The 26,440-nt window shown below is 31.7% G+C and overlaps 3 protein-coding genes across 3 annotated transcripts; 1 reads left to right on the forward strand and 2 right to left on the reverse strand.

Moving 5' to 3' along the window:
• The first annotated feature begins 1,892 nt into the window (after positions 1-1,892).
• LOC123908482 (single-strand DNA endonuclease 1) lies at positions 1,893-8,320 on the forward strand. Its single transcript, XM_045959135.1, has 14 exons — positions 1,893-2,322; positions 2,436-2,593; positions 3,923-3,984; positions 4,089-4,216; positions 4,372-4,423; positions 4,549-4,621; positions 4,734-4,807; positions 5,194-5,253; positions 5,384-5,477; positions 5,937-6,036; positions 6,283-6,365; positions 6,569-6,669; positions 6,957-7,087; positions 7,474-8,320. Exons 1-14 carry the CDS (start codon positions 2,255-2,257, stop codon positions 8,015-8,017), a joined length of 1,728 nt encoding a protein of 575 aa, XP_045815091.1. The 5' UTR covers positions 1,893-2,254; the 3' UTR covers positions 8,018-8,320.
• A 3,157-nt stretch (positions 8,321-11,477) lies between these two features.
• Positions 11,478-12,073, reverse strand: LOC123904819 (leucine-rich repeat extensin-like protein 5). The gene is made up of 2 exons (XM_045954430.1): positions 12,052-12,073; positions 11,478-11,767 (listed from the first exon to the last, which is right to left on the reverse strand). Exons 1-2 carry the CDS (start codon positions 12,071-12,073, stop codon positions 11,478-11,480), a joined length of 312 nt encoding a protein of 103 aa, XP_045810386.1.
• Positions 12,074-21,253: 9,180 nt separating this feature from the next.
• On the reverse strand, positions 21,254-23,625 carry LOC123909487. Its single transcript, XM_045960327.1, has 3 exons — positions 23,493-23,625; positions 21,651-21,920; positions 21,254-21,483 (listed from the first exon to the last, which is right to left on the reverse strand). The coding sequence occupies exons 1-3, from the start codon at positions 23,562-23,564 to the stop codon at positions 21,454-21,456; spliced, it is 372 nt and encodes a 123-aa protein (XP_045816283.1). The 5' UTR covers positions 23,565-23,625; the 3' UTR covers positions 21,254-21,453.
• Positions 23,626-26,440: the final 2,815 nt, after the last annotated feature.

The raw sequence follows: 26,440 nt of genomic DNA on the forward strand, positions 1-26,440 counted from the left end.
AAATGATAATAATACTTAAAAAAAAATTCAATCATCAATTATGGCGTTTTATATATGCAAAAAATTTCATATCGTATATTAATATATGTTTATAAGGTAATAATATTTTTTATAAAAAAAGAGCAATATCATATTCAAATAAATATTAATTATATTTTAACTATAAATACAAAAATATATAATTTTAATTAATAAAAAAATATATAACTTTAGGTGTGCAACAATTTATTTTCAAACAAGAAAGACGTCTCTTGTGAGATAGAGAAATTCTAACGGGTTATCAGAAGGAAGTTCTCTTTTTGTGAGGCAAGAAATTCTTGTGAGGAGGGTCACTAGGTGGAGGTCCTCTATTGTGAGATAGATAAGTCCCTTTAGGTGCATTGATCTTTGTTTGGCTTTGGGACTTCCATTTTGGTTGTGGCTGATGCGATGTTATTTAGTGTTAACTGTTAAAGTAGGATTAATTGTTATTGTGGTGATGCTTGAGTTGGATGAGTGGGGTTGATGATATTTGGTGTAAGGCCCACTATGGTAGTCGTTGGATTTATGTGTTGTTTTAGTTTATTTTCTGTCGTGTGATGTGATCGTATGTGTTTGTTTTACATATTGTGCACGTCTTGCGCTCATTTGCGTTATTAATAAAACTTAGCGGTTTTTTTTTTTTTTTTTATAAAAAAGATACGTTTATATGTGGTTGATTATAATAATTTAAGCCCATATAGGTTTAGAAGGTAAAGATGTAACAGTCCGGGCCTTCATCTTAGGCGATCCCGAAGCTACCACCTCACAATCTTTTCTACCCCTTCACTAGTAGAGTTTTTGTCTTTCGTGAGAATCAAAAACTCTCACATACGTGTTCAATCCATTTCCATTACCACTTGAGCTACTAGAAAGATAACTTGGAGGAAATATTTTGATGAAAAAGACACTTATGTGTTATAGAAAATTAACTGAAAAGGTAACATTGCAACAAATTATAAAATCAAAGGACTTATTTATTATCTAAACAATATAAAAGACGTAACTATTACAAACGCAAAACTTATATGACCTTTAGATACATTTAGTTTTTTTTTTCTTCCTTCATGTTTCCTTCTTCTATATTTAATTTATTTATTTGGGGATTTTGGGTAACATAAAAGAGACCCATCTGGTGTCTCAATTATGAAGACCATATACGTGACACGATACCAATACGATACAACACCGATACGAAGATACGAGAAAAATTTCAAAATTCCGATACTATACGGACGAGATACATTATTTAAAAATTAAATTAAAAATTAAATATATAAATGCACAATATATAAACATAACTAAAATCCATAATAATAAAAAAATTGTTAAGAAGTCTCACATCGGTTGTGAGATGGCCTTTACGAGTGTTTATAAGCAAGTGGCAGTCCTTACCTTACAAGTCAGTTTTGTAAGGATGAGTTAGGCCCAATATTCAATTTTAAGATGGTATCAGAGCCTCTTCACGAACTGTTGGGCCACCTGTTATCAGGTTTCCGCTAACGGGCCACCTACCGTTTATATCCATGCACCAAGCCCAGTAATGCTGGACGTGAGGGAGTGTGTTAAGAAGTCTCACATCGGTTGACAAGTGTTTATAAGCAAGTGATAGTCATCACCTTACAAGCCGGTTTTGTAAGGATGAGTTAGACCCAATACTCAATTTTAAGAAAAATTAACATTCAAATTACTCAAAACGAGCAAACAAGTGACAATTACATATCTTAAGTTAAGTACTACCCAAAAAAGAGGTGAGATGTGTAGCTCAACTGGTTTAAGTTAGTTGAGCGAATGGTTAAACAATTGGAGGTCAGAGTTCATGTCCTAGTAAGGAGAAATACATATCGGATACGATACTTCGCTATTTTTGGAGTGTCGGGACTTCATAGCTTTAAGAATCAAAATGATAGAGATTAGAAAATAAAGACGAGAAGAAAAATAATAACGAGTTTTTGATTTCATAAATTGGGGAAATCTGCGTCAATTTTCTTTTTTGGGGAAATCTAAATTTTTTATTATTATTTTTTTGTTGAAGTTTTTTTATTATTGATATGAATGTCAGACAGTTTAAAATAATTAAATATAATAATATTTAAAAAAAACAAAAAAAACTGTGGCGCTTTTTACAATTAAAGAGTTTGAATCAGCGTTTGAAATTTTCAAAACTCTAAACAAATCCCTCTCACAGACACAAATCATTTTTCAGTAGAAGAAGAATCTCTCATTCTCCATTACCATGGGTGTCAAGAATTTATGGGACATCCTCGAATCTTGCAAGAAAACGGTTCCTCTTCACAATCTCCAGTTAACACACTCGTTCATATTTTCCATTTTCAACCAAAATTTGTTTTTTCCTGTTGAATCGTGTACCCTTTTGGATGAATTAATATGGGTGTGTGTTGGATTTTGATTTGCAGGAACAAAAGGGTGTGTGTGGATCTATCATGTTGGATGGTTCAGCTTCAGAATGTGAGTAAATCTCATGCTTGTTTGAAAGAGAAAGTTCATCTTAGGGGACTCTTTCACCGTCTTAGAGCTCTCATTGCTCTTAATTGCACTGTTGTTTTTGTTTCAGGTTTGTCTCTTTGCATTTCTCTTTTTGCTTTTGGTTTCTATATGTAAAAATTGCTTTTCATTTTGTGTGTGTGTATGTGTGAAATTTTAGATGAAACAACCAGAAAATTGTGCATTTGCTTACATTTGTTTGCCATTTGGGACACTTTTGTTTTTAATTTGGATTTTGCGCCTAAACACTGGACACAAATACTTCTATTGACGCCTCGATAATTATTTTAAAAAAATGGAAGTGATTGATTATAACCACATGTGTCAGTGTCATGTTAGTGTCAGACACTGATGTATCTCTTAGAATTGAGAGTTGTGCCTAACTCAACCCTAAAAAATTGGCTTGTATAATGAGGATTGCCTTCACTCTTAACACACCCCCTCCTATCCAACATTATTGGGCTTGGTGCGCTGATATAAATGGTGGGTGGCCCGACCAGAAACATGATAGCAGGTGTCCCAACGTATCGTGAAGGATGCTCTGATAGCATTTTAGAATTGGGAGTTGAGCCTAACCCAACCTAAAAAACCGGCTTGTAAGGTGATGATTGCCCTCACTTATAACCATATATTTAGACCACCTCGCAACCAATGTGGGACTCTTAACAGGATCGGATAAAAGACACACCATTAATTTAATTTGAAGTCTTTAGAGAGATTTGTTTTTTGTTTTTTTTCTTATTTGAGCACCTATTTGGTCTTTACCATTTAGCTTTAAGTTCAGTGAGTGCAGGGTAATTCAATGGCGGGAAATATGGACAAAGTGAATGACTTCAATTCGTGGTTTGAGTTTAAACCCACCACTTCAGACTGTTTTTATAGTTGTATGTGTCTATAAAATAGACACATGAATACTAACAATAGATTGGTTAGAGTGGATATGCATTATGAGTCCTATGAATAGAACTTGAGTTCATTTCCTAGGAAGCGTCTCGGTCGGGAGGTTTTGATTCTAACGGGTGCGTCTATTCGGTTAAACTGGGGATTAGTCCCATAGCTGGTTCAAAGGGCCAATGTGGTAGGAATACCTACTTTGATAGAGTCGCAAAAGCTTTAAATTCCCTAATTACAGTATGTTCCTAATAAAGAAAATGCACATGTACATATACACACATAAAATGTGTGTGTGTGTGTGTGTTGTAGTGGAATTCGAACAAATCGCTATTTTTTGTGATACGTGATTGACAACATGTTTATAGGTGATAGTTAGTTCTTTCTTGGTTATGTTGTTTTTATCTTTTTATAACCATTCGTTTTGCTTATTGGTCTTTTGAATGTGCTTGCATTTACTTCATTCATTGTATTTCTTCCAAATGATGCAATCTTTGTTGTCTTATAGATGGATCAATTCCTGCCATTAAATTATCGACTTATAGGCGTCGCTTAAACAATGGAAAGGAGGTTAGTACTAGTGGTGGTATAATATATACAAATTATGTACTTTGACATATTGTTTCAACTTTTTCTTACTTTTTAACTTTAGTCTGTCAATAATTACAATGCAGGTAGCCCAAAATGAAACTAACTTACATAAAGTGACATCATTACGGAGAAACATGGGGTCTGAGTTTTCATGCATGATTAAAGAGGCTAAAGTCTTAGGGATGGCTCTTGGTATCTCTTGTTTGAATGGGTAATATTTGATAGAGGTTAAGATTGGTCGATATTATTATGTACTTTTTGTTTTTGTTGATAGTTGATTGAATAAGTTGCTTTGCTTGATGCTAAAGACGATACTGCAAAAATTTGAACCGATAGTGTGTCATCTTGCTCTTTACCAAAATCCAGGATTGAAGAAGCTGAAGCTCAGTGTGCTTTGTTGAACTCTGAATCATTATGTGTAAGCACTGTATCTACTTATCTGTCTTCAAAATCCATTTTTTTTTCCCAACTTTTTAATTATCAGTTATTTATAAGATACTTATGATATTGATGTTTGCTAACTATCATGATTGTTGATTATAGGATGGATGTTTTAGTTCAGATTCAGATATATTTCTCTTTGGTGCAAGGACAGTGTACAGAGATATCTGCCTCGGTGAGTAGATCATTTTATTTGTTTTATTTTTATTTCATATTATTGTTGGATATATTTTTGTACTAATTGTATTTCCAAATGACTTACAAGGAGTGTTTTATTGATGAATTAGGAGACGGCGGATATGTTGTATGTTATGAGATGGCAGACATCGAAAGAAAACTTGGATTTGGACGGGACTCATTGGTAAATAGCTTATTGATGTTTTAAAATACTTAAGAATCACAATGCTTGCTGAGACGATTTTTGATTGTTCAGTGTTGTTTAATGCAAATTCAGTCAATATATAAGAAAGCCTAATTGATCTACCTTCCATTTTTTGAATAGAAAATGGTTTTCCAAATTTCCTGTTTTCGTTTTTACTTCAACTAATAAAGTAAACTGCCCTTAAGCGTGCTTGCCTGTGATTTTTGTTTTTTCTCCCCTGTGCATGGTTTTATGGTCTTGTACCTAAATTATTAACATTGTCATCTTATACACCAATTTGAAGTTTCAATATATACTTGTCAATTCAAGGATATTAGATTCTTTTTCTAGTGAAAATCAGTAACCAAGTAACCTGTGATCTTCAGATTGCTCTCTCTTTGCTTCTCGGCAGTGACTATTATCCAGGTGTTCATGGTTTAGGTCCGGTAAGTCCTTAAATACGTCCTTCATTGTCATATTGCGTTTTGACTTTTCACCCCTAGCGGCTTAGCAGAGTTGAATATTACATACTATATGGATGCTTATGCTTTTGCGTAATTTTTTCCATAACTGTAGGAGTCAGCTTGTCAGATAGTCAAATCAATCGGGGACAAATTTATTCTTAAAAAATTTGCGTATGAAGGACTTGGATGGGTTAAAAAAAGTAAAGGTATACTCTTACATCTTTATTGCATTATTATAATTCCATTACCATAAACTTTATGCTATACAAAATTTGTTTTGGTAATATTTTTTTCTTTCAATAATTTTAGTGGTATTCATTTTTTGTACGAGTCAAAATTGCACTACTGTAAACTTTAAATTCTAGAGAATTAGAGTTTCATCAACTATCTGAGAGTCCAATATTGGATATGATCCGGAAATGTGTTTTTACTTGGAGGCATCCATCACCTTACAAATCGGTTTTGTAGGTTCGAGCTCGGTCCAACTTAAATTTTAAGAGTATCAAACATGGTGTTGCATTTAGACTCTATAATATTTAATTCTAAACCAATGGATTGAACTGGAATGTTGGAACTTTTACGTGTATGTACTCTCGTATTGCCTGCAAGAACTTGTATCGAAATTCTGAACATTTTATCACTGTTTCTGTGATTTGTTTATGAAGGAGCTGAAAATAATATAGGAAGGGATGATACCATAGTAGAAGTGATTAATGCTTATTTGAAGCCAAAATGCCATTCAGCAGATTCAGATGTTGTGCTCAGGTAGATTATTTAGTTCATTGATTCCAGTTCCTTTACTAGATATATATGCCACCAATACTTAATTTTTGTCATCAATAGTGTTAAGAGTTCCATATTGGATGCGATATGACCTAAAAATGAGTTTATAAGTGAGAGGCATCCCTCACCTTACAAACCGGTTTTGTAGAGTTGAGTTAGATTCTGATCATAAATTGTAGAACATTGTTATCACTTATCAGCTACTAAAAGTTTGACTAATTTCTATAGGGCTCTTGCTCAGTATCCATTTGAACGTATTAAACTCCAGCAGATATGCGCTGAATTCTTTGAATGGCCTTCGGAGAGGACAGGTACTTCATCTACGTTGAAATGCTTATATTCTTATAGTTATAAGTCAAGAATTTGTGCTCGAGTCAAGTCAAATAAGCACTTATCTTTCATGCAGTAGATGAAATTTCTCAAAAGTATGAAATGTCAAGTTGATCTATATGATACATCTTGGTTGAAGTTTTGGAAGTTATTTTACAATGCTGATTGTTGGTTCATGAAATAGATGGATATATCCTTCCCGGTATAGCAGAAAGAGATTTACGACGATTTGCCAATTTGCGATTAACTTCATCTGAACTTGGCTTGAACCTTCCTTTACATGAGGTACTGCTAACTCTTTTCACTAAACCTAATTAGTACTGTAATTCATTATCACATATTGACACCTCCAAATTATGGACATTTTATTTAAACTAAAAAATGTGTTCGCCCACATAGAATCCAATACCATTTTAATAATCGATGTTTATTTTCTTTTGTTCAGTACTTAAGATGAAAGCTATTAAGGTTTCTATAATACATTTCGTATTATCATTCATTATCATACATGAAACATTGTTATATCTATGTCTGTTTCATTTGTATAATGCATAGTATATATTGGATCGCAGATCCCTGTGAAGTGTCCTTTGTCAGAAATCATTAAGAGCCGAAGAGCTCAAGGGCGAGAGTGCTATGAGGTTTCTTGGAAAGACATGGATGGACTTGAAACTTCAATAGTACCTGCAGATCTTATAGAAAGGTAATGCATTTCGTGTAATCGATGACATATTGTAGTGAAATTTGATTGCACGCTTGTGTAAATCTTTATTACTCTATCAATCCATGATATATTTTGAAACTACAACGGCTCAGAAAATGTCTTTCCTATTTTGTAACCATATCATATCACCATCATAAAAATGTTTCGGTGCATGTTTGGATTGGTGCTGGGTTTGATGGAATTATGTCTATCACTGTGGTTTTGGCAAAACCTACACTGTAAAGTTTCAACGAAATCACAGTGCCACAAAAATTTCGTCAAACTCGTTGTAATTCCAAACATGCACTCAGTAAACTAACTACTACATGAATTTTGTCATCCGACATTAATATTATCACTATTGCCTCACTGTTTGTCATCTGCAGTGCTTGTCCGGAGAAGATTTCGGAATTCGAGGAGAGAAAAGCACTGCGGAAGAAACAAAATGTTCAAAAAAGAAGACCAAAGAAAAAGGCCGAAACTACGGCTTCTTTGGCTGAGCTTGATCTAACACTGCAGAATCTGTTGTTAGACAATAACTTGGAAGACAAAACCGACAACAATGTCTCTGAATCTGATTCTTCAGGACGGATATTAGGAGAGATAACCGCTATGGCTGAATCTGATCTAAACACAGAAAACTTGATATTGTCACGCGACAACAGAGAAAATAATGAATGGATTCAGAATATCAGCAACATAACAAGCAATGAAACTGTTCCTAGTATAGATAAAAATGTGGTCATAGATCTTTTGAGCCCTACTCCAATTAAGCAATCACACAATTCTTCGAAGTTTCATCGATCAAGTGACCAAAATATTGAAGTGATTAATTTGAGTGATTCAGAAAATGAGGTTTCACCTGAACACAAGGAGAAAGCTAAAGAGCTGAGATTGTTTTTAGCAAGTATTAGAAATGAAATCCATTGAACATTAGTGTTTTGATGTGTAATATAGTGTGTATTAAATTAAATTTCATAATGAGATTTTTTTTTATCATGTGTTGCATTTTATTTGATGCATTATCAGTAAAACTTTAACTCATAATTTGACGCCTTGCGTCAACGGTATGAAGTTTCCATGGAAAAGGGTTCTCTCCGGTGAAGATACCTTGACAGATAAGCTACCTTGCACAAATTCAGGAATATTCAATTTATCAGCAATCACATTATTATTCCATTTGTTATTTCAAAAGAATACAGAACAACCATTTTTAATTTTCCAAAATTGTCATTGTACTAGTTGGGTTGCAAAATTAAGGTTTGGCTCAAATGCTTGTTGTTTCATTGTTTATATTTTTCTTATTAAAAAAATTTAGAGTAAGAGAATGATGCACGACCAATACTTAATAAGGAAGACCTTAGAGACACAAGACTTGTTACAAAAATAAATAAATAAATTGCATGTCTTTTTATTGAAAGAATAAATGATAGGAGCCTCACTTTCATACAAGAACAATTAACTTTGATAATGATTTATAATGAAATTGTTGGGCAGGAAGAGTTTCACCGAGTTGGATCGATATATTGAATATTGAGCAATCATGCGAGTGACTTTAACACTACATTTTCACTCAACCTTAAAACATTAGATTTATGCGTCATCTCACTTATATAGTGTTCAACCTTAATAACTATTTCAATGTGAAAATTAACTCGATAAATTGCAACAAAAATTTATATATAGTCTTCTAACAGGATTTTTTAAATATTAACCGAAATTACAACTAGTAGTACAAAGAGAATATCCAATCGTTTATGGAAAGGAAACAAATTAATAATGGAAGCTAAGGATTCTAAACCAATAGTAAGTTTTTCAACAAGGACGGCCTTAATTATTATCCCATTCATTAAATAGGCGCATGAGAGATGGCAGCATAAATATCGCAGTAGATGATCCAATTCCATGACAAAAAGTTGACTTTAATACAAATATACAATTCCCCCTAGTTATCATTTAGAGATACCTTAGATATTTTTTCGTCATTGTAACTGGAAATTCACCACGAGATAAATAAATGAGAATCTTGAGTTCAATCTCTGACCCTTACATATATAATATGATATTTCTACTAAATAAATTATGCTCACAATGACAATAACTTAAATACTCTATCTACTTTTACAATACTCTAGGGGTTCACGGTATAGTTTAATTACTCTAGGGGTTCACATGTGGTTAGTTTCGTTTTGATTTCAAAGAAAAAATTACTTGATGCCAAATACTAAAATTACATGTTGTTGGTTTGATTTTAACAAAATTTTATGAACTTTGAAAAATTAAATGAATTGGAACCGTTAATTTTGATTGTAGGGTCATGAGTTAACCCTCTCATCTCTCACCATAAGTTATTCCACTCACTTGATATGCCCCTATATATATATATGGCTTGGGTGGGCTAATTTAGCTTCTTAAATATATATATATATATATATATATATATATATATATATATATATATATATATATATATATATATATATATATGGGTCAGGATCAAATGACATCAACTAGTTTGACACCAAATGTTACACATATCAATAACGTTTTAACCGATATGAATTTTATAAAATTCACCGTTGGATTGAAATTTTATATCATATAAATCATGTTCCTGCTAAGGAACTAGGGGGTTGATTCAGTGATGAATAACTGAATAGGTATATTACTCTGGCTAATATCAATTTGGAACGTATCTCTTCTTAATGAGGGGAGTGAAGTATTTATAAGCTTCAGAGGTAACTGTTTTTGCCTTTGGAGACCCTATTTCCCACGTTCCATGATTATGGAGTAGTGGGGATCGTGAGTCTTCAGAGGTAATTGTTTTTGCGGTTTGGATCGTGGGCGAGAAGGATGTGTTGCAGGTGAATTGAGGCCCTCAGGCGAATTGGGCCTATTCAGTTGTTGGGCCTAAGATGATAATGAGTCTAACTGTATAAGGGCTCTTATTTGGTCGCCCAATCCACAGCCCCCCAAGCACGAGGCTTAAAGATTGAGGCAAGGTGGTGATATGGATAGGGATGGCAACGGGCGCCCATGGATGCGGGTTTGACACTTACCAAACCCACACCCGAAATCATCACCCAAACCCAAACCCAGAGGCTGTTCGGGTGACAAAACAACACCCACGCCCACACCCATTGGGTTCGGGTTTTTTCCACCCAAACTCAAACCCGCAACACATTTGAAAATAATTTGCAAATTTAATAAATTAAATTCCAACATAGACTTTGAATTAAATTACAACTAAAATTAAGGTCTTCCAAGGAAATTCAAACATAGACTTTCAAGAAATTACAACACAGACTTTCAAGAAATTAAATTACAACTAAAATTTAAGGTCTTCCAAGGAAATTGAGGGAGACTATGGGGGTAATTAGGTAATTATAAAATATTTCGGGTGAGTGTATGGGTTTCGGGTGTGGGTTTGACTGATACCAAACCCACACCCATATTATCGGGTGTCACCCGAACCCAAACCCAAACCCAGTCAAATCGGATTTCGCCCGTTGACTTAGGTTTGGGTTCGGGTGGGTCTCTCGGGTTTGGGTTTTTTTGCCATCCCTAGATATGGGCCGTTAACGTTCGTTGGGCTTAACCTCTTTTATCCGGTCCAGATCATTTGTGTAAAATTTCAGGGAAATCCAAAATCATTCGATATGCTATTGCGTCACATAAAGATTAACGGCATATAAAAAAAGACGCAAACCATTAATTTTGATGTATTTCAAGAACATATCAAATGATTTTGGATTTGTCTGAAGTTGTACATAAATGATCTATATGATATAAACTTTCAATCCAACGGTGAATTTTATAAAATTCATATCGGTTAAAATGTTATTGAGATGTGTAACATTTGGTGTCAAACTAGTTGGTGTCATTTGATCCTGACCATATATATATATATTAAGTAAGTTACATGACTTAAAATTAATGGATCAAAACCATCGTTAAGTATCCGTCATTGATATTATTTATCGGGATCAAAATTATTGGTGTAATTTGATCATTCCCCCATGTGTGTGTGTATATATATATATATATATATATATATATATATATATATATATATATATATATATATATATATATATGCATTAAAAAAATGATAAAAGTAACATATTTTACTTGCAAACATAAAGCAAAAGCTTTGAAAATACATTCTCATAACATGTTCAACTATGTATCACATAAAGTGGCAATCAACATTTATTTTTGTCTTCATTTAAAAATAACATTATTTTGCTAGCAAATCAACATTAGCCATACATCGTAGGTTGGGCAAGGTGAAGGTGAACCGAGGGTTTTATTATTAGATGAAATGGGTGATTCATAAGGAGAACTAGCGATTCAGAAGGTGAATTGGTGATTCAAGAGGCGAACTTTGTCATTCAAGAGATGAACTAGAGGATTTCGGGGGTGAGGGGGGTGAGATGGGTGGTACAAAAGGTGGACTAAGCGGGGGAGTTAAAGGCGGACTTGGTATCAAAGGCCATCCAGGTGAACTAGGCGGGTTAGGAGTTAAAGGCGTACCTGGTGTCCAAGGCCATCCAGGTATGATTGGAACACCTGGAATCATTGGTATGCCCGGAATGTTTGGGAATGGGCATGGAAAACCAGGTATAAAACAATCAGTACGTGCACCGTCTCCATTATTTTGCTTTGTAGCAACCTCAACTGCAAACAAAAAAATCATAAACAACTCAAATTACATATCTTCCATCAAATTTATCTTTAAAATAGTAGTAATTCATGAATAATGAACACAATCTTCACAATTGTTTTTAGTAACAATTTACATAAAATCCATATCCAATGTGTAGGTGCGTGATATGATCACAAATTGCAAATAAAATGTCGATATGAGTAGATTTTGTAGCTACAACTTTATTTTAAATTATTATCCATGCAAATAAAACAAAATGAAAACCAACTCTTTTTAGAGATTGGGAAAATCTTACCCAATTTTCTAGCTTCCCCCATAGAAGAGATCAAAACAACCATGACCAAGAGGCCTCGGATAAGCAAGGATAGTTTAGAAAACATCTTTTTGAAGTAAATTAAATTTATAAAAACTAAATGTTTGCTGGTAAAAATTTGAGGCAAAAGAAACTATATATAGTCGACATCTCCGTTAAAATTTGAATAAGCAAATTAAATTTGGTCATATCGTAGATTTGTAAATTAATTAATTATTTTTTTGGTAGAGATTTGTAAATTAATTTTGTATTATAGTAAAACATTATTGGTAAGTTATAATTTTATTTTATATCTATAAGCATAAACGGTAAGATATTAAAATAATTTTATTCTTTACAAAAAATGATAATAATACTTAAAAAAAAATTCAATCATCAATTATGGCGTTTATATATGCAAAAAAATTCATATCGTATATTAATATATATTTATAAGGTAATAATATTTTTTATAAAAAAAGAGCAATATCATATTCAAATAAATATTAATTATATTTTAACTATAAATACAAAAATATATAATTTTAATTAATAAAAAAATATATAACTTTAGGTGTGCAACAATTTATTTTCAAACAAGAAAGACGTCTCTTGTGAGATAGAGAAATTCTAACGGGTTATTAGAAGAAAGTTCTCTTTTTGTGAGGCAAGAAATTCTTGTGAGGAGGGTCACTAGGTGGAGGTCCTCTATTGTGAGATAGATAAGTCCCTTTAGGTGCAATGATTTTTGTTTGGCTTTGGGACTTCCGTTTTGGTTGTGGCTGATGCGATGTGGTTTAGTGTTAACTTAAAAGTAGGATTGATTGTTATTGTGGTGATGCTTGAGTTGGATGAGTGGGGTCGATGATATTTGATGTAAGGCCCACTATGGTAGTCGTTGGATTTATGTGTTGTTTTAGTTTATTTTCTGTCTTCTGATGTGATCGTATGTGTTTGTTTTACGCATTGTGCACGTCTTGCGCTCATTTGCGTTATTAATAAAACTTAGCGGTTTTCTTTTAAAAAAAAGATACGTTTATATCTTAATATTGTAATTGGTTGATTATAATAATTTAAGCCCATATAGGTTTAGAAGGTAAAGATGTAACGGTCCGGACCTTCATCTTAGGCGATCCCGAAGCTACCACCTCACGATCTTTTCTACCCCTTTACTAGTAGAGTTTTTGCCTTTCGTGAGAATCAAAAACTCTCACGTACGTGTTCAATCCATTTCCATTACCACTTGAGCTACTAGAAAGATAACTTGGAGGAAATATTTTGATGAAAAAGACACATATGTGATATAGAAAATTATCTGAAAAGGTAACATTGCAACAAATTATAAAATCAAAGGACTTATTTATTATCTAAACAATATAAAAGACGTAACTTTTACAAACGCAAAACTTATATGACCTTTAGATACATTTAGTTTTTTTGTTCTTCCTTCATGTTTCCTTCTTCTATATTTAATTTATTTATTTGGGGATTTTGGGTAACATAAAAGAGACCCATATGTTGTCTCAATTATGAAGACCATATACGTGACACGATACAATACGATACAACATCAATACGAACATACGAGAAAAATTTCAAAATTCCGATACTATACGGACGTGATACATTATTTAAAAATTAAATTTAAAATTAAATATATAAATGCTCAATATATAAACATAACTAAAATCGATAATGATAAAAAATTGTTAAGAAGTCCCACATCGGTTGTGAGATGGCCTTGACGAGTGTTTATAAGCAAGTGACAGTCCTTACCTTACAAGCCGGTTTTGTAAGGATGAGTTAGGCCCAATATTCAATTTCAAGATGATATCAGAGCCTCTCCATGAACTGTTGGGCCACCTGTTATCAGGTTTCCGCTATCGGGCCACCTACCGTTTATGTCCACGCACCAAGCCCAGTAGTGCACCATGCAACAGAGAAAATAATGAATGGATTGAGAATATCAGCAACATAACAAGCAATGAAACTGTTCCTAGTATAGATAAAAATGTGGTCATAGATCTTTTGAGCCCTACTCCAATTAAGCAATCACACAATTCTTCGAAGTTTCATCGATCAAGTGACCAAAATATTGAAGTGATTAATTTGAGTGATTCAGAAAATGAGGTTTCACCTGAACACAAGGAGAAAGCTAAAGAGCTGAGATTGTTTTTAGCAAGTATTAGAAATGAAATCCATTGAACATTAGTGTTTTGATGTGTAATATAGTGTGTATTAAATTAAATTTCATAATGAGATTTTTTTTTTATCATGTGTTGCATTTTATTTGATGCATTATCAGTAAAACTTTAACTCATAATTTGACGCCTTGCGTCAACGGTATGAAGTTTCCATGGAAAAGGGTTCTCTTCGGTGAAGATACCTTGACAGATAAGCTACCTTGCACAAATTCAGGAATATTCAATTTATCAGCAATCACATTATTATTCCATTTGTTATTTCAAAAGAATACAGAACAACCATTTTTAATTTTCCAAAATTGTCATTGTACTAGTTGGGTTGCAAAATTAAGGTTTGGCTCAAATGCTTGTTGTTTCATTGTTTATATTTTTCTTGTTAAAAAAATTTAGAGTAAGAGAATGATGCACCACCAATACTTAATAAGGAAGACCTTAGAGACACAAGACTTGTTACAAAAATAAATAAATAAATTGCATGTCTTTTTTATTGAAAGAATAAATGATAGGAGCCTCACTTTCATACAAGAACAATTAACTTTGATGATGATTTATAATGAAATTGTTGGGCAGGAAGAGTCTCACCGAGTTGGATCAATATATTGAATATTGAACAATCATGCGAGTAACTTTGACACTATATTTTCACTTAACCGTAAAACATTAAATTTATGCGTCATCTCATTTATAAAGTATTCAACCTTAATAACTATTTCAATGTGAAAATTAACTCGATAAATTGCAACAAAAATTTATATATAGTCTTCTAACAGGATTTTTTAAATATTAACCGAAATTACAACTAGTAGTACAAAGAGAATATCCAATCGTTTATGGAAAGGAAACAAATTAATAATGGAAGCTAAGGATTCTAAACCAATAGTAAGATTTTCAACAAGGACGGCCTTAATTGTTAGGGATCTTCTTGTTTGTACTTTTTGGACACCTAATTAAGTTAACTATTATTTTACAAACCCAAGGATGTCTCATATCTTTGATCTTTGATTAAATCATGTACTTTTTATAAGGAATCTTTTGAAAAAATTAGACTAATAAAGCACATTGTAAATAATTATTTTTATTTAAAACTTTTATAAATTTAAATTTATTTCATGTATACCTTTATTTAATTACTCTTAATTCAACTAACTTATTTATTTTTAATATTCTTTTTCATAATAAATAAGCGCCTAAATGAAATTAAACATTTAAAACATTTGAAAATTGGTCAAAGTTTCTTACAAAAAAGATCAATTTTTTTCCTCAAAGTGTTCATTATAAAAAGGACCAGAGGGAGTATAATGTAGTCCGTCCATTCTAAATTGTAAATTGTTTTGAAAAAAAGAAACTGTTATACGTATGTAAATTATAAGTCGATTTATTTTGTGTCCTCTTATATCCTTGATAATAACTATTACTCTCTCTTTCTTTTAATTTTTTAATTGATTTATTTTTCATACAATTACTTAAGAATAATTTTTAAAATAATTCATAAATCCACGTTTCAATAAAAAAAATAATTACATTTCTCATAATGTATTAAAAAATCAAAACCATTTATAATTTAATTTAAATGCAAAAGGAGTAATATATTCTTAAACAATCGATACACATGTAGTGCATGGAGATGGGAATATTCAGAAAATATGCATTCATTTGTTTTTTTTTTTGTTTTTTTATATTGAAGAGGGACTAAGCCCAAAAATATGCATTCATTTAGGATTTGATTCTTTTAGTAGGTCGTTGAGATCCTAATCTTAAAGTAGATTAATATTTCTTCTATGATGGAATTATCTATGATACACATGTATTATACTAGTATTTTGTCTTCACGAGTTTCAATCTTAGTTCTTCAACTCTTTTAACAGTTTAATTACTTCATATAATTAAGTTGAGCTATTCAATCATTAAGATATGTGTTTTTGTTCTAGAAGTTTTTCCTCTCCAATCACCTTGAGACGTGCTTTTAAATAAAAAATATTAGTAAGTAGTGTTAAAAAGTCCTACATTAGTTGCGACTTGCGAGATTGTCAGAATATGTGTTTATAAGTGAGGACAATTCTCACTTTACAAGCGAATTTTGTAAGGTTGAGTTAGACCCAACGCTTAATTCTAAGATGGTATCAAAGTCTCTCTAAGATCCGTTGGGCCATATGTTATCAAGTTTCTGATCGGACCATCCATTATTTATCCGCACACCAAGTCCAACAGTGCTGGGCGCGAGGGAGTGTGTTAAGAAGTTGCGAGATGACCCGAATATGTATTTATAAGTTAGGGTATCCTCACCTTATAAGCCGGTTTTGTAGGGATGAATTAGGTCAAACTCCCAATTATAAGATATTAAGAAGTCCCATCGGTTGCGAGATGACCTGAATATATGTTTATAAGTGAGAGCAATCCCTACCTATATATAAAGAGGATACAAAATTTTTGGTGTGAACTTTTCATAATACCAACAATGTACTCTTGACGTTTTTTTTAACAAAAATATTTTATTAACAAACTCACCATAACATAAGACATGTTTTTTTTTAACAGCAAATTTTTTTTATTAACAAACTCATCTTAACATAAGGCAAAATAGAAAATGCGGATCACACAAACGGGTACGGGAAAATAGAACATGATTGGAAAGACAAAAAAATTACAAAAAAATAAAAATAAAAAAAGATAGGTTTAACTACACATTTGGTCCCTTACGTTTATTTTAGGTTTCAATTTGGTCCCTTACGTTTAAAAAGTATCAATTTGGTCCCTTACGTTTATTTTAGGTTTCAAGTTAGTCATTTCCGTTAGTTTTGTCACTAACACCGTTTGAACAGTACACATGTCAGCGTGTCCAAGTGCCACGTGTCAGTCTACATATGCAAATTGACTGCCACATATGACAAAATTGACGGAAAGGAGTAATTTGAAACCTAAAATAAACGTAAGGGACCAAATTGATACTTTTAAAACGTAAGGGACCAAATTGAAACCTAAAATAAACGTAAGGGACCAAATGTATAGTTAAGCCAAAAAGATAAATAAAAAAGTTAATTATTAAAGCGGATGAAACAAAGAAACACCCTTGAAGCGGGTCTGGTTATGGTGCATAAGTCAAACTTATGCACCATGCATAAGCTTGCTTTCTACACCCTAGCCCATTTGCTTCCAACACCAAAGTCCCCAACATAATTGTTTCGTACACCTCAGCTCATTTCGTCATACACCCCCAACATAACCCCAGCCCATTTCGTCATACAACCCCCCAACATAATTGCTTCGTACACCCTAGCCCCGGGCATAAGGAAATGAATACAGGCCCGAACCACAAGAAGGCCCATGGAGCAGCAACAAACAAAACAAACAGAGAATGATTTGAGCTGTTTGATTAATCAGACGGCTCATGCATGATCAGGAGGGTGGAAGCACTAAGGCCACTTGATCAAGGATCAAAGGCTAAAACGGAATGGCGCGTGGGATGCAGGTGCGCGCAGAGGATCGGCGCCTATTCTTATGCACCATATATGCATAAGGAAATGCCTTATGCACCATAACTTTTGCCCCTTGAAGCAGGTGTTATAACCACCGACACTTTAGTGGCTTGATAAATCTTCAACTTTTTCTTTTGATTCTTAGAAATAATATTTAGTAAAGAATAATGTTAGAAATACACTCTTTAACACACATTTCAATACATTCTCTTTAACACACAATTTGACAAATATCTTTTTGTACCACAGACTTATTTATTTCAAAATTATTTTTCTTACAAGAACTTAGAGACACAAGACTTGTTACAAAAATAAATAAATTGCATGTCTTTTTTATTGAAAGAATAAATGATAGGAGCCTCACTTTCATACAAGAACAATTAACTTTGATGATGATTTATAATGAAATTGTTGGGCAGGAAGAGTCTCACCGAGTTGGATCGATATATTGAATATTGAGCAATCATGCGAGTGACTTTGACACTACATTTTCACTCAACCTTAAAACATTAGATTTATGCGTCATTTCACTTATAAAGTATTCAACCTTAATAACTATTTTAATGTGAAAATTAACTCGATAAATTGCAACAAAAATTTATATATAGGCTTCTAACAGGATTTTTTAAATATTAACCGAAATTACAACTAGTAGTACAAAGAGAATATCCAATCGTTTATGGAAAGGAAACAAATTAATAATGGAAGCTAAGGATTCTAAACCAATAGTAAGATTTTCAACAAGGACGGCCTTAATTGTTAGGGATCTTCTTGTTTGTACTTTTTGGACACCTAATTAAGTTAACTATTATTTTACAAACCCAAGGATGTCTCATATCTTTGATCTTTGATTAAATCCTGTACTTTTTATAAGGAATCCTTTAAAAAAATTAGACAGACTAATAAAGCACATTGTAAATAATTATTTTTATTTAAAACTCTTATAAATTTAAATTTATTTCATGTATACCCTTATTTAATTACTCTTAATTTAACTAACTTATTTATTTTTAATATTCTTTTTCATAATAAATAAGCGCCTAAGTGAAATTAAACATTTAAAACATTTGAAAATTGGTCAAAGTTTATTATAAAACGGACCAAATTTTTTCCCTCAAAATGTTCATTATAAAAAGGACCGGAGGAAATATAATGTAGTTCGTCCATTCTAAATTGTAAATTGTTTTGAAAAAAAAAAACAGTTATACGTACGTAAATTATAAGTCGATTTATTTTGTGTCCTCTTATATCCTTGATAATAACTATTACTCTCTCTTCTTTTAATTTTTTAATTGATCAATTTTTCATACAATTACTTAAGAATAATTTTTAAAATAATTCATAAATCCACGTTTCAATAAAAAAAATAAATTACATTTCTCATAATGTATCTATATATATAATTCCTAGATAGTTCTCCTACTATCTATGTAAACCCTAATTCACTTAAACCAATGAATTTTTTCCATTTAGCCACGTCAGCCACTTACAATGCCACATTACTTCTCTTTACATCATTATCATCTCTAGACTCTATCCACTTTTCATATACCTACATTTATATAAATGACTTTTCATATTGTCCACATTAAACCATGAGGAACTTATACTAAAGAGCCACAATTTACTACTTACTCACCATATATTCCATCGGTTGCAAAAACAATTCATCCATTTACATCATGCATGTTCCATAGTTAATGTATTAAAAATCCTTTATATTTTATTAAATTTATCAATTTCATTTTTAAATTATTCACGTGCACTCAATACCTATATGGCTATATATACGGTGCATAGATATTCATCATTTTTTTCGGTGAAATATTGTGATGGTTTTTATCTCTATAAATCCATTCCTCAAGACACATTTAGAGGCAAGTGTATATATACTATATCAATTTAGAAATATTTACCTTACTTTTTCTATTATTATAGTAAACATTTTTAGTTTTTTTTTATTATTGACTCTTTTTCCATTATTATAATAATGTTCCAATGCTTAACCAATTTTGTTTCCTCCCTTTGCTTTTTTTATTATTGACTCTTTTTCTTTATTATTATTATTATTATTATTATTATTATTATTTATTTTGATCATACTTATAGTTTCAATTTTTCTATGTTATAATATAAAACAGCGCATCACACGCGTGCATCGCACGGGTAAGGGTCTAGTTAAATTAAAACCATTTATAATTTAAATGCAAAAGGAGTAATATATTCTTAAACAATCGATACACATGTAGTGCACGGAGATGGGAATATTCAGAAAATATGCATTCATTTGTTGTTTTTTTTTTTGTTTTTTTTATATTGAAGAGGGACTAAGCCCAAAAATATGCATTCATTTAGGATTTGATTCTTTTAGTAGGTCGTTGAGATCCTAATCTTAAAGTAGATTAATATTTCTTCTATGATGGAATTATCTATGATACACATGTATTATACTAGTATTTTGTCTTCACGAGTTTCAATCTTAGTTCTTCAACCCTTTTAACAGTTTAATTACTTCATATAATTAAGTTGAGCTATTCAATCATTAAGATATGTGTCTTTGTTCTGGAAGTATTTCCTCTCCAATCACCTTGAGACGAGCTTTTAAATAAAAAAATATAAGTAGTGTTAAAAAGTCCTACATTAGTTGCGACTTGCGAGACTGTCAGAATATGTGTTTATAAGTGAGGACAAGTCTCACCTTACAAGTGAATTTTATAAGGTTGAGTTAGACCCAACGCTTAATTCTAAGATGGTATCAAAGTCTCTCCAAGATCTGTTCGGCAACATGTTATCAAGTTTCTGATCGGACCATCCATTATTTATCCGCACACTAAGTCCAACAGTGTTGGACGCGAGGGAGTGTGTTAAGAAGTTGCGAGATGACTCGAATATGTATTTATAAGTTAGGGTATCCCCACCTTATAAGCCGGTTTTGTAGGGTTGAATTAGGTCCAACTCCTAATTCTAAGATATTAAGAAGTCTCATCGGTTGCGAGATGACATGAATATATGTTTATAAGTGAGAGCAATCCCTACCTAGATACAAAATTTTTGGTGTGAACTTTTCATAATTAATACCAACAATGTATCCTTGACGTTTTTTTTAGCAACAAAATTTTTTTATTAACAAACTCACCATAACATAAGACATGTTTTTCTTTTAACAGCAAATTTTTTTTATTAACAAACGCATCTTAACATAAGACAAAATAGAAAATCCAGATCACACATGATCTCAATACTATGGTACATAATGATAGACATAAACCGAGGAACTTATCGGTGAATATTAGTGTCAAAACTATAAGGTTGCACAGGCCGTTTGAAACATAAGAATAGTATAAAGGGTCTTGAGGTGATATAGGGTAATTTGTCTTAAAGGTTTTAGTAATGTGGTAAACCATGAGAATATGAGACTATATTGGTTTAGAAGTTAGAACACACTCATTCAATTTTCCTAATACCACAGGAGTGGACATGATGTTACTTTAATTTAACTCACATTAAGATTTGTTTTTAAAATCATTATCACTATCCATAACAAATGAAAGATTTGGAATTTGGAAATATATTGTGACAAAACCATAATTCATTCTAGGATGTTTGTAATCTTTTCTAAATTGCAATCATATCAAACCTTTTAAAGTGACAATATTTCTAGCTAATAAAAAATATCATGATGTTGTTACATAGAGAGTTGATCTTCACGATAATTTGTCTTGTTTTTATCATTTTATATTTTCGTCTTCTTCGATAACCTGCACATTTGAGCATATATATGGTTAGTAGACAAATTATTTATTTGCTTGTTATTGAATTTTTGTTATCATCGAAACATTTGGTAAAAGTTATAACACAAAAAAGTATCATCTTTCAAGAGAGTTCAAGAGAGCATCAAAGCCATATCAAAAGAATTGAAAAATACCTCTTTGTGAATCTTCTTCCGCATGATGTTGAACTGCTTGCAAATGTTATGAGTTTTCCTCTTGGGGGAATCAACTTTTTTCTTGGTAGCTTCCTTGATTGTGTTGCCATGATACTTAGCGATCTCAAACTTGGTCATGGCAGCAGCAGCTTCCTCCGCAACATCAGAATCAAAGAGAAGAGAACCCCAACGCTCTGTCAATTCCTCCAGAGAATACCTCCTCGAGAAAGAAACAGCTCCTCTTGCCAACGATTCTAGTGAAGCTCCATTCTGCACAAACAATTAAGCATCATCATTGAAAGATCCATAAACTTTCCAGTTTCTGCAAGAAAATAGTTTAAATTATGTTCATAAAACAAAAATGTTAAGTTTTTACAAAATCCACAATGTTATCAACAAAAACCCCAATTTTTTTTATTTTTTTATATAATTTAAGAGCATCTAGATATCAAGGTAAGAGTAGACATACCAATGTTGTTGGCATCTCTATTCTTCCCCGTCCTCCACCTATAGCTCATATTATTATTAAAAAGTAGAAAATAAAATATATACAAAAATTGGGGAAACATGGACTTAACCTAGTGTGTCCACACAAAAGCGTGTAGGACAAAAAAGATATACCAACTTCTAGTTAATCCTAAAAGACAAAATAGTAGTCATTACTCCCTGCAACTAGCAGCAAGTGATGAAACTTTTTCAAGCAATGCAGTCCGAAATCGATGAGTGATACGGATTTTGAAATATCAACTTCTGACGAAACAAATTTAGTGGAACACCCAAAGCAACCCAGAACTGTTCCAAAGCCAGATCGACGGAGTTGAGCACCACGAGCCTGAGAATCGCCAAACTAACCATCGAACCCAATAGTGCGATGAGAAACACTACCGCAAAAACGGCATATCCACGCACCTAACTCTTTCGAACATTATCAGGCCGAGACAAATCTTGAAGAATCCAAATTGTGAGTGGATTCCAACCAAACAGTACACATAGATGATCTACCGGAACTGTTTTTTTTAACAAGGGTGTAACAAAAAACAAACATGTTCCTCATTGCAAATAAAGTCTGCAACCGAACGACATGCTTTATTCTTCATCCAACATAAACCAAGGACCACAAAACATGACAACGATGGACATCACGGCCGAACACACTCGTGGATTCACAGTCGCGAACCACCATGGTGGTTATGAGATACATCTCCAGACCCCAACCATCTGTGCGACGACCATTGGGAAGCAAAGCACAATTGGCGAGGCAACACTGGCAGCATCGCAACCCCTACTTGGGCAAAAAAGGTGGTGCGGAGGTCAAGGAGCCCTCTTCAGACCCCCAAATAAAATGGTCTATAACAAACAGATCCAACTCCTTTAAAGTGTAAAATGAGTAATATCAATTGTTAACTAATAAATCAAATGTATATATTATAGGTACATCATAACAAATCATGAGGTTGTTACAATTACAACCATTGATTTTTCCACTTTACACTTTATTCACTACAACTTTAAATGATTAATAAAAGTTGGAAGAATAACTTCTTTTTTTTTGTAAGAAATAACTGATTAAAATTAATACAATTTATTATGTTTTATACAATTTATTATGATTTATGGAGGCAAAATAAAAATTATTAGACATTTTGATTCAAGTATAAAAAATATCCTCAGTAGGAGCAACAACCCCATATCACTCTACATGCATATGCCGGTGAACGACGTTAGAGCATAATTTCGGGTACCAAAGCATAGTTTAGGGTTTTAATTATATCTAGTTTCGAGGATGTAAAATTAAATAATGAAATCATATAATTGAAAATGAATGAGAGTAGAGAGATATACCTCAATGGCTTCCTTGAGGAGAAAATCGTCCTCGGGATTCCACGACCATGGAGGAGGGAGAAGTGGGTCCATGACAGTGAGAAATACAAAGGATCTGACTGTTCGGGAGTCAGGAAAATGTGAGTGATAATGATGATGATGATATTTAAACTAAATCTCAAATTGAAATTAAAAAAAAAAATCGCAATAAAACAAAGCATTGGATTAAAATTCACAATAATATTTAAGGAAATATTATTCAAAAAGTTAATTGTATTTGGTCTAAAATTTAGAATAGATACATTGAACTTAAGGGATTGTTGTACTCTAGTGGTGCTGCCCATTGGTTTTTCTCCTTTTTATTCTTTCATCGTACAGTGGTTATGACAATAAAATATGCATAATATTTAGTAGTATTTTATTTAAATAAATTAAGTTTTTATTTAGGTTTATTAAAACTATTTACTTTTTTTAAAACAATGATAACTATTTACTTGTTTTTCTTTATTTTGTATTTTTTTTTCCGATTTTAGATAAAGTGGTAATCCACTGAAATTAATGTGAGATCCCGGGTTCGACCCCGGATCACGATATCCGGCCTAATAATTTCGGCATTTTTTGTCATTTGAGCTAGAATTTATGGGACGTATTTTTAGGACTTATATATATTAGTGGAAGACCTTTCTTAATGAAGAGATGGTGAAAAATCATTGCAAATCAATTTTGTTCGTAGCCAAAGGTCAAGAAAACCATCACTAAAAGTGAAAAGTTAAGAGTTTGGGCCTCCTTTGATTTCTCTTGGAAACCTGATTTCGGCCTCAGCAAACTCCATGCTAATGCATTCTTGGAGATTTTCTCCCTTGAAATGTTTAACAGTGTATATTCTGAATAGGTTTCACGTGGTCCTAATTTCTTGGTTTTTTCATTCTGAGAAGGTAGCGATACTCTTGTTCTATAATCATATTGTTCCTTATTTTAATGACAGAGTGAATTAAGGAACGTGAGGAAATTGTTTTGGGAGAATCCACTCTCGTATTAGTGTATCACACTTGAGCCAACTCAAAAGTACACTCAAAAACATCTATAAACAAAAATGCTAACTTGTGCCTTTAAAGACAAGTTAACAAATTTAATACCGAATCATTATCTTAAAATGGTGTGCATTTACTTGTTACAATATAAAATTGAAAAATAAAATTTGAACAACTGTTTTGTGACATATTTTAAACAACTTTTTCTCCCATACTTACATGATGTACTTATCTTCTCTTTCCCATCTCTCTATGGTTTTGACCAATAAAAAGAGAAAAAAACAAGATTGTCACAAAAATTGTCATGAAATGGTTGTTTAAGACACAGGTTATCATGACCATTTTATATGGATGCAGATTGCCTACTGTATCTGTATTTACACAATTACAGTATCAACCGTCCGATTTAAAGGAATAATCTACTCACAATTTTATTTTTTTTATAAAGCAATCATGAAAGTCTACTAACTTGGATGGTCAATTTTAATCTTATAGCTAGCACTTTGAAAATTGGCTAATTTATATAAGCTGGTCTGTTAAATTCGCTTAACATAAGATTTGAGTTAAAAAAAAATTGTAGGATTATTTAGTTCAGGATGAATCAAACATAAGACCTTAAAAAGGAACATACTCTTAGGTTCAAAGTCAATACCACTAAACCAACTAGATTATTATACTAGGTATATATAACCGAATACTAGTATATATGAACATTGACAAAAAAAATTATGGTCTATAAAAGATGTCAATTTTGTTGAGATGTTTTTATTCTCTTTAAGGTTATTATGCTAGTAGCTCTTAATTTAAAAAAAGAAAAATGATTATTGGAGCTGGCATGTATGTCATTTGCAAACATCATCTAATGACAGAGTTGAAACATGGTTTTCTTAACTTTATCAGGCATGTAGTAATAATTTTGGTGTTTTTCAAAAGAGCAGGGGAATCTGATGACATATTTTTATACCCAATAATTTGGTCTCTTTCTTTTGTCTCATTTCCTATAGCTATATGTTCACACATATTCTCTCTGTCCCATTTTATAAGATCTACTCTGATTAAAATACTATTTATATGTTTTATTTTGATCATATCTATTACTAATGTATTAAAATTGATTACTATCAAAGTTATTGATTTATCCTTATTGCTTTTAATCGCGTTGCAAGTTTTATATCCTTCATTGTAATTTTGTAATTTTACTAACAAAAATATTAAAAAAAATATAGAAAGAATATAAGATAAATACAATAAAAAGATTATATGATTAAAAATAGGAATATTAATTTATGCACAAAAATAGGAACAAAACATAAACAATAAAAAGATTATAGAAAGTTTACTCAATAAAACAATTATAGAAAAAAAAATATAGAAAGCACAAGATGAATGAATACAACCAATACCACCATAGTATATATGAATTTATGCATGAATTGATAGAAACAATATTTTTCATAAAAAAACATAAACAATATTTCTACCAAATTTACTAATAACTATTAATAATAATATAATAAAGATAAAAGAATATAATAAAGATGCCAAAAAAATATAATAAATCATTTACTATCAAATTTACTAAATTACCATAAATATTCCTAATCAAATTCTAATTTTTTTTATTAAAAAATATACACGGGACCATTATTCCTCACTTATACATAAAAAATTTGATAAATATTTGTCATTGATAATTTTTTCATTTAATAAGTTTTACAACAAAAAACACATAAATAGTTTCACTTATATTTTAACAATATTAAATAACAAATTCTTAAATATTTTATTCTAAATAAATTTTTACCTTAATATAATAACAAACTTAAATATCGAATAAAAGTCAATAGACTCATGCGAATGCACGGGTCTTTTAACTAGTTTTTATAAAAGTGTATAAATGTATTAACGTAACTAGTTTTTATAAAATGTATAAATGTA

The sequence above is a fragment of the Trifolium pratense genome, linkage group LG2, assembly GCF_020283565.1.
Source record: "Trifolium pratense cultivar HEN17-A07 linkage group LG2, ARS_RC_1.1, whole genome shotgun sequence".
In the NCBI taxonomy this organism is placed as follows: Eukaryota; Viridiplantae; Streptophyta; class Magnoliopsida; order Fabales; family Fabaceae; genus Trifolium; species Trifolium pratense.